The sequence below is a fragment of the Papilio xuthus genome, unplaced genomic scaffold (genome assembly GCF_000836235.2).
Source record: "Papilio xuthus unplaced genomic scaffold, Pxut_1.1 DF827777.1, whole genome shotgun sequence".
Classification (NCBI taxonomy): Eukaryota; Metazoa; Arthropoda; class Insecta; order Lepidoptera; family Papilionidae; genus Papilio; species Papilio xuthus.
In genome coordinates this window covers 5,574,891-5,594,855 of record NW_013530872.1, presented here as the reverse complement: position 1 = coordinate 5,594,855, position 19,965 = coordinate 5,574,891, and the positions used below count along the sequence as shown (strand labels likewise).

The window sequence follows — 19,965 nt, the reverse complement described above, 5'->3', positions numbered from 1 at the left end:
TAAAGTGTAAATTGTAAAAGTAAGTACGTAAAATACTTTTTAAATATTTAATTAATTTTCTAAAATCACGACCACTTCTTAGATATATTAAAGTTAGACTAATATGTTAAATTATTAGTTGCGGTTTGCACTCGGCCGTATCAATACAATGATAGTCTGTTCGATTGATAACTAATTGAATAAGTTCTTCTTACCTATCGTTTTTCTAAACTTGGAACACGCAGAATTAAAAAAAAACGATGATAATTGATTGGGTTAAGTTAACTGAAAAAAAAGTGTATGGAAGTATTTTTAAACACATCTTTACGAACGTTTAATGAAAAGAAAATTTAACAATTAATTTTTTTATTAAAAAAAAGTAAAATATCACATTCAACAAAAATCAAATTTATATAAAAAATAATTAACTTATAACAAAACTATTGTAATTATTTACAATATACATAAGCTTATAACGTAGATACACAAACAAAATTGCATACATATTATATATGTCGCTCTTTATAAAGGAGTCGCTCTTTATATTGAAATGATTTGAAAGCGATTAATATACATCTGGGTTGGACATTACAGATTAATGTTTCAGTAGCAAACACTTGTCAGATAGAACTTTCTTTAGAGGTGGAAGGGAGATACTCTATCCCCGTCTGTTGAGGTTGTAGTAGAGTCCCTGAGCGAGCATGAGCTGCTTGTGCGTGCCGCTCTCAGCGACGACGCCGTCGCGCAGCACGCAGATGCGGTCCGCGTCGCGCACCGTGCTCAGCCGGTGAGCTATCATCACGCACGTGCGACCCGCTTTCGCCGCGTTCAACGCTTCCTGAACAACCTACAAGTACAAAGCCCTCAACGTAACTGTCTAAGAAATCAAGAGGAATGCTATCATAATGTTCTCAGGTTATAATCATAACCTTACCTATCGTAAGAAGAAACTCTTGACGAAAATAATTCATTGAGATGCAACTCTTTTCAACGGATGGGAAGTTATGAACATTAATAAAGAATGAAATATGCGCTATGTGGCACAGATGACAAAATAAAAGTGTATTAGCAGTTTAAGGTGAAAGGACACAATTAACAATTGAAAATAATCTTACTAATACTATAAATACGAAAGTTTAGATGAATGGATGTTTGTAAGAAGGTATCTCTAGAACGGCTCAACGGTTCTTGATGAAATTTGGCGTAGATGTAGACCATAGTTACCAAACTTTTAATCAAGTTTTTTTTTTAATTTCCTGCGAACGGAGTCGAGAGCGGCAGCTAGTTTGTATTATATATAAATTTGTTTACCTTTTCGCTTTCAGTATCCAAAGCGCTGGTAGCTTCGTCGAGCAGTAACATTTTGGGTTTCCTGATGAGCGCCCGCGCGATGGCTACACGCTGCTTTTGACCACCTGACAACTGAGTACCTTTTGAACCGATGTTTGTGTCGTAGCCCTGGAACATAGTTATCCTAGTTATTCAACATAAAGCAGACTGTAATAAAAACTATTTCTTTTCTTTTTTGCCCCTGTATGTGAAAAAATAGCGATTAGACTTCTGTTTCTTAAACAATAGACAAAATTTTATTAAATTATTTTTTTAAAAGATTCCATTTATGTACCTTTTAAAATCCAGCGTGACCAAAAAAGAAGAGTTCAGTAAGTAAATCTTACCATAGGCAATGAAAGTATAAAGTTGTGAATATTCGCTTGTTTAGCTACATCGATGATTTCTTCCATGTTGGGTGTTCTCGAGTTGTCTCCGTAGGCGATGTTCTCAGCTATGGTCAAGTCAAACAATATAGGTTCTTGTTGCACGAAGCCGAGCGTCTGTCTGGAGTCCTTCATATTAAGCTTTGGCAGTGGGATATTATCTTGAGTCTGTTGAGAGTAATAATTACTATACATACTTTAATAAGTGAAGAGAATTAACGAGTGATAGGTCGATTTGATTAACGAAAACTTAGTTCGCCACCTTCTCCATAGAGGCAGAAGAACATGGGGATATTGTAGGTAGTTTAAGAACTTATATCGTAAACCAAGCATCGATGATTTGACATATTTGTAATTTAAATAAAATAATTAGTATCAGTTTTTATGACGAAATTGCGTATCTCGTCGTTGCGTATGAAATCTGTATATAACTTAGCGTCATCCTTGTCATTATCTTTGTCAACACAGAGATGAAAATATGTTTTAAACGGAGATTATGGACTCGGAACAAATTCAAAGCTGAAGTTACGTATACGTTTCGTGATACAATGATGTACATATTATGATAAAAAATACAAATCAAAAGTTATGTGTGCGCATAGAAGAGGATAAATAATTTCCATACCACAACACCGTTGTCAGGGTCGTAGTATCTCTCCAATAGTTGTATGATGGTGCTCTTCCCGCAGCCGCTAGCTCCAACAAGTGCTACAGTTTCACCGCAAGGTATATTTAGATTCATATCCTTTAACACTTGCACAGTCGGTCTGGTTGGATACTTGAAGTCAACATTTCGTAGACTTGCTTCTCCGGTGCCCCTCTAAAAAAAATAGTCATTATGACGCTCTTACTGAATGGTTACGCTTAAGATCGTTCCCTGTAGATTTCTGTGTCCACTAAGCGACTACGAGTACGGCAATTAACACACAATTAATGATGTATCGAATGCCGCCATTTACCAATGTGTTTTTCGATTTAAATATTTACGAGTACATTTATCCGACGTTCTTACAATGAAGGAAAATTTCGTGATGCAACATGCACATATCTGAGAAGAAATTCAAGGATATGTATGAAGTCAACCAACCCGCACTTGGCCAGCGTGGTTGACTATGGCCTAATCACCCTTAACTTAGGGTAGGCTCCGAGTCCCTCAGTGGGGACCTATAGTGAACTGATGATGATTTAAATACTTACAAAGTTATCAACGTCTGGTTTAATAGGATCCACAATTTTAGATTTCTTATTTAGAATTACAATAATACGTGCGGCTGCTTTAATGCCTTTTTGGAAATTAGGTGCGAAAGCGAACGCTTGACCAGCTGAACTTGCACCCATTAGTAATGCTTCGGCTGATCTGAGTAATAAAAATAATTATACTTTTACTAGACATAAATTAAAATGGGGATCAGGCAGCGTGTATAAAGATTGTAAAATTTTAGGCATTGATTTTTTTTACTTACTTAAGGATGAGAACGTAATCAATGTGTTTGTAAATCATCAGCGTTCCTCCATAGAACAGAGAAGCAGCATAAGCGAAGTTAAAGATAGACCTTGAAAGACCAAACACTATGCCACGCCAATGCGAAGTTTTCTTGGCATGGATCAAAGTGGGGAGTAGATGCATTGAATATTCCTTGACTACCATTTCTTCACGACCCAGAGATGCTACAGTACGTACGTTTGCGACTGCCTCGACTGCTAACTGTTTTACAAAAGTAAAGTTAATAATAGGAGATAGGTTTTACCTATAAATTAAAGGGTTTCTAGAGTCGACATGACAATATTTTTACATTATAAAATTTAGTTCATATGATTTACCTTGGAACTCGCTTCCACAGATTTTGTGGAACCGAAAGTGGCCGTGTTGGCGAATTTGCTCTCGTAGTAAAGAACGATGGCCATCAGAGGCACGCTGCACATGGAGATGAGACCCACTTGCCACTGGTAGTACAAAGCTAGTGCCACTGAGAATATCACTGTGCCGATCGCCTGCAGCACAGTGCCGATTCTCTGTCCAGTCGCCTTAAAAAAAATCATACATTCTTTAAGACTTACGATGTGTTGGAAATAACGAGTATGTACGAGTCATATTGTGACGTCATAGCTTTCAAATTATAATAATGTTCACTTCTTAATTTGAGAGAATGAAACAAGAAAGCGGTGAATTATTTCGAGCATTTGTTTGTTTTCAACATTTCCCCAAGTTGCTTTTTTTGTAGAAAGCTTCGTAGAAACATACGGCCAAAGTTTCCAATGAGAACCACTTATAACTCAATTTGATAATTTTACAATCTTTGGGGCATAGGCTGTATTATTTGAATTTAAGCTAATGGATTTTAAGCAAATGTGCGTTACCCCTTGCACCGCAGCCGCTTCACCAGAGAGTCTTGCACAGAGCGCGCCTGTGGAGTTGGCTTTGTCATCAAAATACGCTATTTCTTGTCGCAACAGATTCTTGAACAGTAACAGTCGTAGTCTTGTCGTCAGATATTCTCCTGCTACTCCATAATAATATACCTAGGAAGTTATTTGTTATTAAATATCGTCAAATTCCACTGCTATAAATACTGTTGTTTTTTTTAAAGATACGAGTGGAAATCCACCCTTCCTGTTTATGTTTTCCTCTGTTGTTCCCAACATAACATATCTGTCAAGGCATATAGATTTAACTTACATTATTTTTAAAACTTTTCTTCAACTTAATTAATTACGATATAACATTATATGCTAAAATAATATACAAAATGACTGTAACAATTACATTAAATTTGATAACGTAAATACTCGCGGTTAAATTAAATAGCTTCGTAAATTATACATTAATTAATATATTATATTTATTGCGGTTTTGGTTTATCGAATTGGTAAATAGTGAACATTTGAGCACAATAATTGCAACTAGCAACAATATTCCTTAAAAAGTGTTATACAAAATCAAATCAGGTTATTCGTTTTAGGGTTCCGTACCTCATAGGAAAAAAACGGAACCCTTTAAGGATCACTTTGTTGTCCGTCCGTCTGTCTATCAAGATCCTTTTTCTCAAAAACGTGTGAAGGTATCAAGCTGGTTTATTGTATAAGAAGCAAATTAGCATAAAAACGCATGAACAAAATTGCGAAGCGACTGCTGCCTATTGATAACTGCACTTGGAGATACGTTGCCTATACTGTACAGATGAGAGAATGCAAAGAAAGACATTTCCCCCTCCCATGCATTCCCTTTGCTTAATCTACTTATCCTTCCCATTCCTTCCATATAAGAAAAGGGTAGGAAGAGGACGAAACTTAGGCCTCCGCGACAAATATGAGGCGAAATGCCATGCAATATGGTTTTGGTATTCTACCGGTTGCTGATTCTAATAGTTATGTTAAATAAAGGGACTTGATAGTTGATTTCTTAACTTCTTATGGTGATCAGTGAAAAATTTTGTCAAGTAAATCGCCAAAAAAAAAATTCAACCATGGTATATGTACAAACGCTTCAAAAAAGGTTCAATGTATAAACATAAACATTCAAACTACTATTTCTTATGCCACTCACCACTATGAAATTGACGATGCCTGATATAACACCTATGACCACAAATATTATAGCGTACTTTTCGACTGCAGCAAATACTTCATCGATGTTGGTGTTTGATAGCGCCTGGAAAATATAACAAAACTTTATAGTTACTATTACTATACTACTAAAAATAGTTCCAAGTCGTCAATATATCAAAATATTAGCTAGCTGTAGCCCACAACCCTGTCCGCGGTGAATTAAAAAAAAACATAATAAGTAGTCTATGTGTTCTTCCAGACTATGTTCTATATGTATGCCAAATTTCACCGCGATCCGTTTAGCCATTCCGGAGATATCTTCAAACAAACATCCATACATCTAAACATTCGCATTTATAATATTAGTAAGATTCGAATTACCCCTAGAAAGTCTCCCATGATGATCGCAAACAAGGGCATAGCAAACCCGCCCAATAGTGAGCAGAGGCTCGCCGCCGACACAGACTTCCACTCCGGCGCGTTGAGCTGGACCACGCGCCAGAACGACACCTCCTCTGGTGCTGCTTCTGGTGCCTTCTCCTATACAAGATAATGGTAGACTCCGTGTAATATAAGAGAGAGAAAGAGAGAGTAGAAGAGATAAAAAAGGGGGAAACAATAAAAATGTTTTCAGTAGTGCAAAGGTCATATGCGTCTTTATAAACATTATTAAGTTTCATAAATTTGTTTTATTAGAAAATGAAATCTAGAGTACTTGTGTATTCTTACCTCCATTTTAACATCAACAAATTCTTCTCCGTCTTCTTCGTTGCTTATTACGGATGTAGAGCGGTCGATAATATTTTTAGAATCTGCGAAAAATAAGATCATTTCTTACAAAACAGAGTTCCATTACTAGCATATAAATTTTAAGTCTTACGCGTTCTTTCAATTATTTTTTTTTATTCATAAACCATCAGAACATAGTCATATAAATAAGGAAAAAGAATATTAAATACATACCTGCATTTTCATCAGGAGATGCTTGTACCATCACCATGTCGTAGTAATGACCTTTCAAGTCCATCAACTCCTCGTGGTTGCCACATTCTACGATTTCTCCACTTTTAAACACATATATCATATCAACGTTCTTTATCGTTGATAGTCTGTGCGCAACTACTACTGTTGTTCTACCTTTTTGAGCCTGGAATTCCAAAAGGTGATTAACCAATTAATGAATTTCTTTACTCTTCTTTTTTTCTTCTTTCTTCTCTTCAAGTTATCCTTACTTGCAGAGATTCCTCTCTGAATCTATTACTCTTTGTAATAAATAGTTGATGATTTTTAATTGAAGATTTTTAGTCAAACTATTAGTATACACGTTTGCTATCCTCATAAAAATGTGGAAGAAAAATTACCTTATCAAGTGCTTTTTGTACCCTTGCTTCAGAAGCTGTATCCAATGCGCTGGTGGCCTCGTCCAGCAGCAAGATGTGCGGGTTGCGGACGAGAGCGCGGGCGATTGCGATACGTTGCTTTTGTCCACCTGAAAGTGATGCCCCGCGCTCGCCTACCAGTGTGTCATAACCCTGTCATACCAACATTAAGGACAAACTTACTATTTGGAATCTGTTCATCGAAGGATTAAAAGATTAAACGAAAGTGTTTGAAGACAATTAAATCAAAATTATGTATAGAAAATATTATTTAAGTAACCGACCTAAGATTTTTGAAGAATCTGCCGTACAACAGACTAAATTTTTCGAGGACATTTGTCGAGGATTTCATGATCATTTGGTGATGTCAACGCGTTGCATCTTACTACCTAAGATAGGCGATTTTTTTTTTCGTTTTGTATAATATTTCATCAGTAGTGGACATTACACACTAAAATGTGCGCTATTGTCGGCTGTTTAACTTACCGAAGGTAACTTCATAATGAAGTCATGTGCATTAGCCTGTCGGGTTGCAGACTCTATTTCTTCATCAGTAGCGTCAGAGCGGCCATAGCGGATGTTCTCGCGGACCGTCGCATTGAACAGCACAGGCTCCTGGCTCACCAGGCCCACTTGTGATCGCAGCCAGCGCACAGATAGATCCCGCACTTCATTACCATCAATGCAAACCTGACATAAATAATTTAGATTCCAATGTGATACAATTATGTATAAAAAGCATTAAAAGGTATTTTATTATGTTTTAATATAACAGGTCAACTTATGAATTTTATGTAAAAGCTAAAGTAATTACAATCCTTTATGTTTACGTCTTACTGTCTTATCTTACTAATATTATATATGCAAATGGTTGGATGGATGATGTTTGTTTGAAGGTATCTCCGGAACGGCTGTACGGATCTCGCTAAAATTTGGCATAGATGTAGAACATATGTATTCTATAAGAACACATAGACCGGCTCGCGGGCATTAGCTATATCTACATATATAAGTCAAAAAACGTGGCATTAGTAACACCATTTAAAACCTAAGAACAGTTTTATTAAGTTCCCTTTTTTCATTCCATGTGGTCATAGTTGCGGGCAAAAGCTAGTTTATTATAATATATACATAATTCTCATTTTATGTGTTATCTGTTAGTTCCATAGTATGAATCAAGTTTACCAGAGTAGATGATTGTTGATATAAAATAGTGATATAACTATTTGCACACCAGTCTGAACACGAGGCTGATATGATGTACGAGTACATCAAATATTATAATCTAATCATATTATATTGTATTAGTTTGTCCAGTAAAGAACTAAATGTGCTTAAAGGTAAAATTATGGATAATTGGTAAGAACCACGTGAGATTCATCAAAGAAGGTTAAAGGAAGAACTTATTAAATTTCCAAAAAAATCCGCTAGTAATTGAATTTTTAATATTTTCTGTTCTTGTAATGCAGTCGTGTTAACACTTACACTGCCGTCGACGACGTCGTAGTAGCGCGATATGAGCTGTATGATGGTGGACTTGCCGCATCCCGAGTGACCCACTAGTGCCACAGACTGACCTCTCTTTACGGTTAGGTTCACTCCTTTCAACACCTATTTTTATTAAACATTCAGTCAGATATAGAAATGTTAATAAATCGATTTATAAATAGACTAGAAGTTCATTAGACTAGCCTATCCTGTTGTGTCGTATGTCAATATATGTAATATTTTACTTTATATGTACTGAATATAGAGTTTAGAAGGCATTTTTTAACTGCGGCAACTGTGAGGTCAAGTTTCCTAAGTAATAAACATTGCTAGCCTCAAGAATCAACAATTGTATGCAAAATCATGACAAAACGAAATAAAAAATTATAAATCACATACGGGAACATCTGGTCTTGACGGATAGTGGAAGATGACATTCCTGAGTTCTATATCGCCTTTGATTGTAGCAGGAGTAGATCCACGGTTCAACAATGGGTTTATCTTGGGCAGGTTGTTGATAAGCGTGAAGATTTGCACGCCCGCGCCGCGTGCCACGCCGAACACTTCCATTAACATTGACGACATTCCGAATTGACCTGTACCGGTCATGACACCGAAAAAAACCTAGAAATGAACTCAAATGTTAGGAGCTTATTGTTAGGTCACAGACGCATTTTTAAGATTACGTATTGTTAGGAAGCAAACTAGACTCTGTGCCGGTGTATCGACGCAACACTCTACTTATTCTGACACTTGACTTGGTAAAGAAAGAGTGCCATTCGCACCAAAGAACTCTAGCTTATAATGTCTAAAAGTATTTACTTAAATTATTCAGTCATTAATCATACATTTTTGAACTTTGTCGCACTACTAACTAAAGCTAAAGTAAACTATCAACATACAAAATAACAACCTCAAAATGTGTAATGTCATTTTTTCTACTTACCGCCAACATAGTGTTAACATCGTATGTTTCAGGTTCATCGAACATCAACTTGAAGCCGAACCAAAAGGATAGCGCGTAAGAACCGAAAATGCAAAAGTATAGAACTCCCATTGATATACCGTTGTACAAGGCTGGAAAATTAAAAAAAGTAAAAAAATTATAAACTAAGTATTAAAAAATATATAGGCAGTAAAGTAGATTTATTACCTTTTTTGATATTGTAGTCTCTTGCTTTAATTAGATGTTTTTCGTATCTTTTAACATCTTTATCCTGTCCACTGAATGCATAGACGGTGCGTACCGCTGTGAGAACTTCCTCTGCTATTGAGCCCGCTTTGCCAGTTGCCTCTGCTTCTTTCTTTGATAGTCGAGAGGAAATCTATTGATAAATGCACGTGTATAATTTCTGCTTTATGCTGTTAGTAATATAATTTATTGGCACAATTTTTACACAATTTCTATTCATGTCCGACTTGTACGATTGTCATTTTAAAGTTGCTTACTTTCTCTTCATTTTTTATGAATAGTAATTTCTGACCATTCTGTCTTTGTTGACGATGGAGTCGTAATATCTTTACTATTTACATTTTTATCATTTAAAATTCCAAAGAATGGCCGCCCTGACACAAACATAGATGTATAAATAAAATATATCTTACCCATCCTGCCATTGCTACAGGTATGAACGTGATCGGGAAAGATATGAGACATAGCAGCGCCAGCTTCCAACCCTTAATCAGAGCCATAACGACGCAACCCACAAACGATGATTGATAGAAAATGAAGTTAGACAATTTCTCTCCAATGCCGTCTTCCACTTTACTTATGTCGCTGTTGAAACAGGAAAATACGTAAATAAATAGCAGATTTTCTGAAAAGTGCCCTTTTTAACCACTTATTTGGGTGAAAGGGTTACATAATATTTTGTAATTCGTGGAAGTGTAGCGCCCTTTCTCCCCAGCGCCCTGGGCGGTCGACTAACCGCGCCCTACCTTGACGCTGGTACTGCAAACGGCTTTTTAACTCACTCACTTCATTGTAAGTACAGTAAAATAAATTCGTGTTCCGTTTGGGATCCAGTTACGGTATTTGACCACAAGTTACCATAAGAGCGAGATAAATAATTGTTCTGAACTCAATTTAAAAATAACGTTACTTACTCTGTCATTTTCTGTGCAAAATCTCCCGTTTGGTGCGTATCGAAGTACTCAAAATCTTGATTCAAAGCAGACCTTAGATACTCGCATCTTATGTTATACACCTGTTAAATTAAACACATTATAAATAATTTTTATGTGGATGATTTAACTGATACTGACGCACTCAAAGTAGTTATGTTGACCCCCTTAGTATAGATGTAGTTTGAGAAAACACGAAAAGTCTCTTTTAGTTAGCAATTAACAACTGTGAGTAAGGCAGTAAGGCAGATAATTTACTCAAATGTACCCTTGCGGGGTTAAGGCCATCACTTTTGCTTTTATTATTTTAAAAAAAATAGTATAACTAAGGAGTTTTACCTGATTAAGGGCAGCTACGTTCATAAGTACTGTCGCTGCGTAGGATATAATAAATGCGACCAATCCTAGTACACAATTGTATATAACGAAATCAGTAATGGCCTTTAGGAACGCTTCGTTCTCTGGAGCCCCCGCGACCACTGATTGACCGTAGTTAACCATTGCTTGCAATACATCGGAGAACAAGATAACACTGAGAGGTACCGTTATACCGCACAATGTCGAAAATAGGATGGACAGAAACATATATATCTTGTCCGATGTACTGGCAAATCGAAACTGCAATTGAGAAAGGATTGTTCTTATTTTCTTGTTTATTCGTATGATTGAACGTAAAAACTTGAGTTAGACCAACAAAATAACTTACATATAACAGTTAAATCTTACTAATATTATAAATAATAATGGATAGATAGATGTTTGTTTGAAGGTATCTACAGAAACGCTTCATGGATCTCTCTGAAATTTGGCATAGATGTAGAATATAGCTAGTAATTAGGTATTTTTTAATTCCGCGCGGACATAATTGCGCACAGCTAGTAAATAAACAAAAAAAAATTTTTTTTGACAAACTTACCAATGTGAAAAACGATACATTCTGAATATTTTTGTCCTTTTCTTTGGCGCTGTAATTATAAAATTTATTAAACTTCTTCGATATGAACACTACTATAATAATAAAAAAAAACAGCCGAAAGCAACTTTTTAAACCTAATATAGTAAAACAACCCTACACCATTTTGTTTTCAATTTAATTCACTTATATTGATTTAAAATATCCAAAGTTTTACTCACTCATTGGCGTCTTTAACTGATCCGTTCATATAATCAGGTTTAACAATATCAATTGGAGAACTCACGTCCACACTTTCGGCCTTTGGGCTCATATTAATAAACAAAACACTTCAATACTTTTCATAAATTGATATAAACGTGTCACATTCGCGAGTCCTTTCAAATATAAACTGGCGTCATCCAGATTAATTCGTACACTTATATCTGTTGTACGTCTAATTACTAATTAAACAGATGAATACAAAACACAAACGTTTCTTATTACGGTTCCGTTATTTAACTTGATTAAATTATTTTATTTAATTGACTTACATAATATCTATTTTGTCAATTTTAAAGAAAAAAAGTCGCGATGTAAACGGAACTGTACTAATACAATGCTTACTTTTTTAATGTTATTTATTACCTTTGGAGTTCGATCGCTTTTTGACAAAGATGACTAGCCTCTGAAATATTGTGTTACACAGTATGATCTTATTCGCGGAACTCTAAATATAACAAGAGTAAATCTATGCAATAAAGATTACTTATCTTCAAACATCTGCCATTTTGCGACTAATAAACATTGTAAAAATTAATTAAAGATATATAAGTAGTACTAAAACACATGTTTGTGTTGTAATTTCGGATTTTACCTGTAAATTTCGTATAGAATACGAAGATTTCATCATTATAAAGGTACCTACTTTCTAGCGTTTAAACAATTTCATTAAGATAATGTGTCAATGTTATTTATCATATTAATAACTGTCGCATATTGCTGGTCGCGAATATTTTGTTGGGGAACGTAAGCTGAAATCGGAGCATTGCCAAACGCTTCGGAGTCATCGCATACAAAAAGAAATGTACAGTGATTTTTATTTTTAAATTACATCAATTGATACTCTGCAATATAATAATTGTGTAAGTAACGACCACTGATGCCATAGACACCAGCAAAGAATAATCGAAGCGGAAAAAATACGACATATGAAACGTGATTGCTCTTGACTGTACTAAATCTCGCAAAACATTTAACGCCGATCGAACTTCTTTACCTGTAACAAGTTTTTTTTTTATGTATTTAGTTAATATTTTCAGAACAAAATTAACTCTATATGTCTAACTTTAAATACAATCAGATATTGAGACTTTAATTCATTAATTATCTATCATACTAATATTATTATCGCGAATGTTGGATGGATGTCTTTGAACGTATCTCCAGAACGGCCGAACGGATCTTGATGAAATTTGTCATACATATAGATTATACTCTGGATGAACACATAGGCTAATTTAGTATCTTAATAACTCCGCGCGGACTGAGTTGCGGGCGGCAGCTAGTTAAATAAATAGTACAGGACCTTTTTTTCCAGAGAGGAATGCTTTATGCATACTCCGCGCCCCGGGGGGGACGCGGTAGTTGTGTGGGATTCTCCTCCATAGCGGAGGCATACCCACTAAACCTCTCTGCTCCTCCAACACATCGGGACGGGGCCACGGGCACGCTTTCGCTCTCACCCGCGGCCCCATCTGCGTCAGCTGCCTAGGCAGCTCTCTCTCGGGGGGGATGTAGCCCTCAGTCGACGGTGATGGACTCCCCCGTATCCATAGTACAGGACCTAGCGGCTTTCTAGGTACTAAAAAGCTTTGAATCCGCGCTCGTTATCTTTGTATTAGTACTCGTAGCTCTATTATTAGTTTATATTGTAAATGGCTTATATTTAATCAAATAAATTATAATTAGTCAAATGTCTAAATTTGTCAATGCACACGGAAATCCTCGTTTCTATTGATACTTAGCGGAAAAACCATATTTTTACGATAAGAGTCTTTTTAATCAGGCTAAGATATGAAGTAATTAACTGTGTTTGCATTGCACAGCACACGCCACAAATAAAAAGATTTCATTCAACAAAATATAATGTAATTTTTACTCTTGTTATGAAATATAATTAATCATCATTAATATTATTAATTAATATAATTAATGTGCATCCTCTCCTCCGTCGATTAAAGGTAGCATCGCATATGCAATTGCGTATGTCTATAGGCAACGTTCACTTCGCTATTTGAGCGATTTCAGGTGGCCGCTCGCTCGTTTGCCTCCTCATAATATAAAAAAAAGTCATGTCTCACTTTTATAATTATAAATTGCATGCTTACTTGGATCTCTCATAACAAGGTAATGGTCCAAAATGCAAATAATTCTATCTCTTTCCCGATATGCCCTTTCACAGTGATGCACCAGAGAGATGACAACAGCAGCACACGTTAACAAACGCATCAAACTGGATATCGTAGGAAAATAGTCAGTGTCAATATTTTTCTGCAAGTGACAGCATTCATTTGAAACTTGTAGCACATCCTACTCACTAGTACATACATTAAATATGCAGCAAGTATTGGGCATATCTTTTGATATAACCAAAGCAAAAATAAAAAATAAGTTTCTTAATCATATTACCTCAGAGATGATAATGTACCTCACAGCTATGTTTGTAAACCTCACCATGTCGATGAGTAAACTCAAACTATTCAACAGTATCTGAAAAATACCTGCTAATGTTAATATTTATTTGAAATAATAAGCAAAATGAATTTAGGCTAATTCAGGTGACCGCTTGCTCTTTTGCCACCTTATAGTATAGAAAAGAAAACATTTATCATGAAAAGAGACGAAAACATGCACGTAGAAGAAGCGTGGCAAATGCAACACAACCGCATACAATGCATAAAGAAGTTCTATTGGATATAGAAACGAGTTTTACCTAAATTAAAAACAAAAACAGTAGAAAAAATGTGAACATGTCTCGATATAAGATATAGGTACAGTCGAATCTGGATAGGCGAGAGTTTAAGGGACTTAAACTGAGTTACTCGTTTACGGAGGTCGTCCCTCGAGACCGGACTATGACTTTCGTTTATAGAGATTTTCGGCTTATCCAGGGTCGAACGTAAATATTAAGATACGCATTTCCGTTGTCGTATGAACGAAAGCTTAGATACGCATGCTTACCCGCAATCCATACATTTTATTGATAAATGCACATTGCTCTATCAGTAGTAGATAATATTTTTCAAGAAATTTTATTTTATCTGTTACATTAGAGTCAAGTGTCTTCAGAGATGGCTCTGGTACGTTGCCCACTTTATTATTAGGATAAAACAAATTATATTTAAAAGCGCAATCTTCAACAAAATCTTGTTCCTTTCTTTCATCGCAATAACAAGTTAATAGTACATCTCCAAGACAACTTAAACGGCATTCAATTTGCATTACTTGTGATGTGAGATCTAGGGTTGTTAAGATCTTTATAAGTAAGTAAACATAGGCAATGGAATATACGAATGGAGCCAACCATCCGAAAGTAAAAACCCATGCTGTAAAGTCACAAACACTACTCATCGCCCAAATCAAAGCGAAGAAAGTAATCAATTTCAAAAGTCTTAATTTAATTTCAGAGTAGTAGCTCATACCAATAATATTATCAATTCTAATATACTGTTTGAAATATTCAAAGCTCATGTCTCGTCCGTAGACTAACACAAAAAATATATCAACTAAATATTGACATAAATCGTACATCATTTGGATTGCATCGGTTATTTTAATAGAAATATTAATTTCGCTGTATAATTTAGTAATCTTCCAATATAAGGAGAAGATGGTTAATGATCCCAGAATAGATACCATTACAATACTCTTGCAGATCAAGTAACAAGTAGACTTGTCCTTGTTACATTTTAATGAAAATAATTTAAGCAATCGACAAAGTGGTTTCATTGAATCACATGTTCGCGAAATAGTTCCAACATTGTTCTCTGTCACTATATTAGTTTGCATGTTGAGTGCACCGATTTTACCACAGTTAAATATTGACTAGAGACCAGTTTCCACGCGATTCTGAAGTGGACACATTTCACGGAACACATTTTATACCGTGTCACGTCAACTAAATGGGGTAGAGTAATTGAATACATTTCAAACGGTATAGAGGGTGGAAGCTTTTTCACCTTTTTTATTTAAGTAGTGTTACTGTTCTTTTTTTTAGTTTTTTCTACGTGTTTGATTTCGAAATTAAAATGTTCGTTTTATAGAAATCACATCTGTTCTCATTGTATGGCATTTCGCGCTTTCACGTATGACAATAGAACTATAATATTTTATACATATTAAATCGTTGTGTTTTCATACATTTCCTGTAGCGGGTATGGTCCAAATTAATATTTTATTCAGTCCACGCAATTCTTTCTATATTTCTAAATACACCAGCAGTTTACAACTGTCCTATCGGCGTGGGTTACTTCGTAACAATTAAATTTGAACTATTTTTTAGAAAATACAAACTCTATAGCTAATCCTAACTAAGCCATTTTAGGTTTAATTTTTATGGTTAGCATTTCTTTCCGCCTTTTGTCTATTGAAATAATATTAATATTTTAGAAAAAACGCATAACTTAGGTTGTAATTTGGCAATTACATAAAAAATTCAACACCATGTTTGTGTTCAATTATAGTACATTTTTTTATTGTATTCATTACTTTAAACGCGTTACTGTGACACGATCGATTGTTTTTATTAAACTCGAGTGGAAATATTAATAAACGTAATGGAAAACTAAATGAACTATTCGCGGAAAGCCGAAAAGCTATAAACTTATGACGCAATAACACAAATTGTACAATTAAAGCAATATCACTGATAATACAATCTGATAGAAAATACAATTCTATCCTTATAATAAACTGAAATAAATAAATAAAGAATATAGTAGTATTAAGTACCAAAAGTAGACTCGAGTATTCCCGTAATAAATAATCAAATAAAGATATTTGGGCTGGTGAAAGAGGCGCTGCTGTCGCGGTTATAAAATCTATCAGGAATTATATAAAACCCATATTAGCCATTTTGTCGTTGCCCCCTATAATAAAAATATTATTTATAGCCATGAAATGCAACATTAACAGAAATAAAACAGTGGCGAACAAAAATGTCAGTTTAGACTTGAACATGATTATGTCAATGACTGTTTTAGGTACTAATATCAATAAAAGGTGTATATGAGAAAAAAAATATTAAGCAATCACAAGGTCCACGAGTCATAATTTTCTGTTTTTGTTAAATCAAAAGTTCTCTTTGCACAGAATCAACTATTTGAATTGTCAATGGTAGGAAATATTTATTATCTTTAGCTTTTTAAAAATCTCTGGTTAGTGTGACATCTGTCAGAATTAATTAGTTATGAGCCATTATTATTTTGTTAATGTTATCTTTTATAAATAATATTCATCCACATTCTTTAGCTGATCAAGTACAAAGTTTAAGAAATGTTTACTGCCTTGAAGAGTTGATAGAGAAAAATATGTGATTGAATACTATTTCTCTTATGATTAGGGAGCAATGTCAACAGCAACTTTTTAAGTTTTGCACTGAGTAAGAATAGGATTTCAATGTTATTTGAAACTTAGTCGTATTCCTAAGTAAGTAATTTTCTTTATTTATAAATAACTTGATTTGAAAAACTCAAAAACCTAACAATGTATTGACTATAGATGTGTTGTTTACGCTTATTATGATTCAATTTTTTCTTAATTCTTTCAGAAATGGGAGGATGTCGTTGTTCTTATCGTAATTGTGCTGTTAAGTCTGATGGAAAAACTCATATGTTCCATTACCCGGTATTTGATAAAGTAAGATGCCATCAATGGATTGTGAATGCACGTCGTCTCGATTTTTTGGATTTGAAAGTGTCGCAAGTTAAAAACAGAGTTATTTGTCAACATCACTTCAAAGATGAATGTTTCATGAATTTCACGGTATGTATTTATGATTTATAATTTTGTATTATGGAGATATAAGATTAATAATTAATACATATTTATTTTCAATTTCAGAAAGGGAAACTTACCTTTGAAGCTGTACCTACTGAGGATGGACCTTATTGTGACTCAAGTAAATTAGTTGATAACTCACATGAGTTTTCAAAGCATTACCCTATAGTTGTTGAAGATATAGAAAATGATTTATGCCCATTAGATGATAAGAAAGCAAACTTTTCCCTAAAGTATTCAGATTTTTTAACGAATTCCGAGACTCCTGAATCATCATTCTTAAAAACTGAAGATAACAAATTAAAGACAACACAATGTGCTAATTTAGCTGATATTAATTTTATTTTAGGAAACAATTTAGATGATAAGTTAAATAACATTAATATTAACCAAGGTCTAGATGACGCGGATTTATTTAATGAAAAATTGACTGCAATTAAGAATAACATAAGAAAATCACAACAATTACACCCAGTTCTCATTGTGCCACCATTCACACAGATAACTAATTTAGGAACTACTAAAAATGAACATTCTGAAATTAATATAAATTCACTTAACAATGCAATTAAAAATGATATGATTTTACCCAAACCAAAACCAAGAGTAAAGATTATATCAGAGAAGAAAGTAACAGAACCAGTTTTGTTCACGGGCCAATTTACACCTATATCCCCATCTATTGTAGTTAATCCAGTTTTGAAACAAAATATTCAAACACCAAGCAATATAGAGCAAACAGAACCTAAAAATGTATCCTTAAATCAAAGTATAGAACAATTGAATTTAATAGAAATTACCGTCCCACCACCAGAAGAACAAAGACAAAACATTACAATACAAAATGATATTATATTAAATGAAACAAACAATACAACTCAGAATGTTGTAACTTCAAAGACGTTATTAAAAAATAAAATTCCAACTAAAAGAGTAGCAGATAAACAAGAAAAAAGAAAATTTAATAAAAAATTAAAAGATGTAGAATCACCTGCTATAAAAATAGAAGAACCTAAGCATGAGGAAATCAAACAAATAGAAGAAATTGTTGAGAATTGTCAAGAAAATGTTCAAACAGAACCTGAAATAAATACATTACATATAATAAATACACAGAATGACGATTATTTATCTCGTCTCGAAGCCAGAATGACAAGAATGGAAAATTTATTGTTGAATAAAATAGATCAAAATTCACAGAAAATAATTGATTTAACACAATCACTAGGAACTTCAACGCAAAAGAATAAAGGAGTATCAACTCAGACAAATGATAATATTGCACTTTATAAGAAATATTTATATACAGAAATATCTCAATATTTAAGTTCTGAAACGAAAAATATTCTTTACGAGGAACTATTTATTAATGAGCAGTTTTCACAAAAATCAAATTTGAGATCTACAAGGTTAAAACGGAGAAAGTATAGATAACATTGCATTTCAGAATTACAGAATAACATATAAAGATGTCAAATGTGTCAAAGACATACTCTGCAAGATTTTCTGCTACTCATAGAGAAAAATCTAAGCAGCTTGTTGAATTGTTGGTGATTATCAGAATTATAAAAACTGTCACCATATTGCATATAAATATGTAATTTCATTGAATGATTTAATAAAAAAGCCGATTGAAGTCCTCATAGGCAAGAATTTTTATATTCTTGGTTAGACTATAATTTATATTTTTATATGCAAAATGTTTTTTTTAAAGCAATGCAACAAGAAATGAAATCATGTAATAATTAGGATGCCAATTACTCTAGGTAAGAGAAACAAAAGACATCATGTTTCTCAACTTTGGTCAAGTGGGTTTACGATTAAATAAAAGAGGCTAATTATTGCTTTTGTCTTCTAAGAGATTTAAAAAAAAGCATCCCTATGATCATTTGTTTTAGCCATTCAAGTTATAATTTTTGATTGAATATTATTATTGCAAATAATGTGAAGAATTAAAAAGTAGTCAAAAATTTCTAGTAATGCATGATAGAAGTACAAACTGTATGGAAAAAAATAGACCAAAACAGGAATCAATTGATTAAGGCTACGTCATAGACAAAGAATTCTATAATTTTTTTTAAAATAAAACCAGCATGTGTTTAAATATGGTGTTGGCATATAACTCATTGAAAATTATTTTAAGTAAGGGAGTGTTCATATGTAATATAATTTTGAATTTTACATAATACTTTATTAAAGATACTTTCTTTTGGACTTACATTTTTTAATTACTCTTACCCTTCATGTTCTTACTATGGCACTTTAGTAATTGTTGCATCTGAAAAGAATAATACAATTATGAATTATTATTAAGCACAGCGCCATCTTTGTTTTAGATTTTTATTTAACATCTTACTGAAATTATAAATGCGAATGTTTGGATAGATGGATGGCACATATGTAGAAAATAGTGTTGAAGAACACATAGGCTACTTATTAGGTTTTTTTTTAATTCCGCGCGGATGGAGTCGCTGTCGAAAGCTAGTTTTAACTTAATTTATATACGCCTTTGATCACTAAGATATTTAACTTTGCTGACTAAAAACCGATAACCGACTATTCGAATTCGAGAATTTTTGGGGGACTGTTATTGTTTATTCAAGTCGCTGGCTAATTTGATGCCTGGCTTACCTTTTTCCAGAAAAGTAGGACAGTAGCTGATGCCAGTTCAAATATAACGATATGTTTCAAACGGAGATTTTGGTCTCAGAAACTCACGGTTAAAAGAATATGAATTACACCTTACTCAATGATGAGACCAGATGTTTGGGCTACGTGCAAC

The 19,965-nt window shown here is 33.9% G+C and overlaps 3 protein-coding genes across 3 annotated transcripts; 1 reads left to right on the top strand and 2 right to left on the bottom strand.

Moving 5' to 3' along the window:
* Positions 1–373: 373 nt before the first annotated feature.
* On the bottom strand, positions 374–11,813 carry LOC106115739 (multidrug resistance protein 1A-like). Its single transcript, XM_013309222.1, has 23 exons — positions 11,366–11,813; positions 11,148–11,196; positions 10,571–10,849; positions 10,214–10,314; positions 9,713–9,884; positions 9,261–9,432; positions 9,054–9,184; positions 8,507–8,731; positions 8,105–8,230; positions 7,106–7,309; positions 6,602–6,772; positions 6,204–6,387; positions 5,970–6,052; positions 5,622–5,780; positions 5,239–5,343; positions 4,053–4,214; positions 3,516–3,719; positions 3,158–3,399; positions 2,892–3,051; positions 2,320–2,514; positions 1,656–1,862; positions 1,291–1,437; positions 374–826 (listed from the first exon to the last, which is right to left on the bottom strand). The coding sequence occupies exons 1-23, from the start codon at positions 11,455–11,457 to the stop codon at positions 638–640; spliced, it is 3,759 nt and encodes a 1,252-aa protein (XP_013164676.1). The 5' UTR covers positions 11,458–11,813; the 3' UTR covers positions 374–637.
* Positions 11,814–12,238: 425 nt separating this feature from the next.
* LOC106115577 (uncharacterized) lies at positions 12,239–15,044 on the bottom strand. The gene is made up of 4 exons (XM_013309004.1): positions 14,367–15,044; positions 13,815–13,895; positions 13,514–13,676; positions 12,239–12,402 (listed from the first exon to the last, which is right to left on the bottom strand). The coding sequence occupies exons 1-4, from the start codon at positions 15,042–15,044 to the stop codon at positions 12,239–12,241; spliced, it is 1,086 nt and encodes a 361-aa protein (XP_013164458.1).
* Positions 15,045–16,597: 1,553 nt separating this feature from the next.
* Positions 16,598–19,349, top strand: LOC106115740 (uncharacterized). The gene is made up of 3 exons (XM_013309223.1): positions 16,598–16,832; positions 16,954–17,168; positions 17,247–19,349. Exons 2-3 carry the CDS (start codon positions 16,956–16,958, stop codon positions 18,615–18,617), a joined length of 1,584 nt encoding a protein of 527 aa, XP_013164677.1. The 5' UTR covers positions 16,598–16,832; positions 16,954–16,955; the 3' UTR covers positions 18,618–19,349.
* Positions 19,350–19,965: the final 616 nt, after the last annotated feature.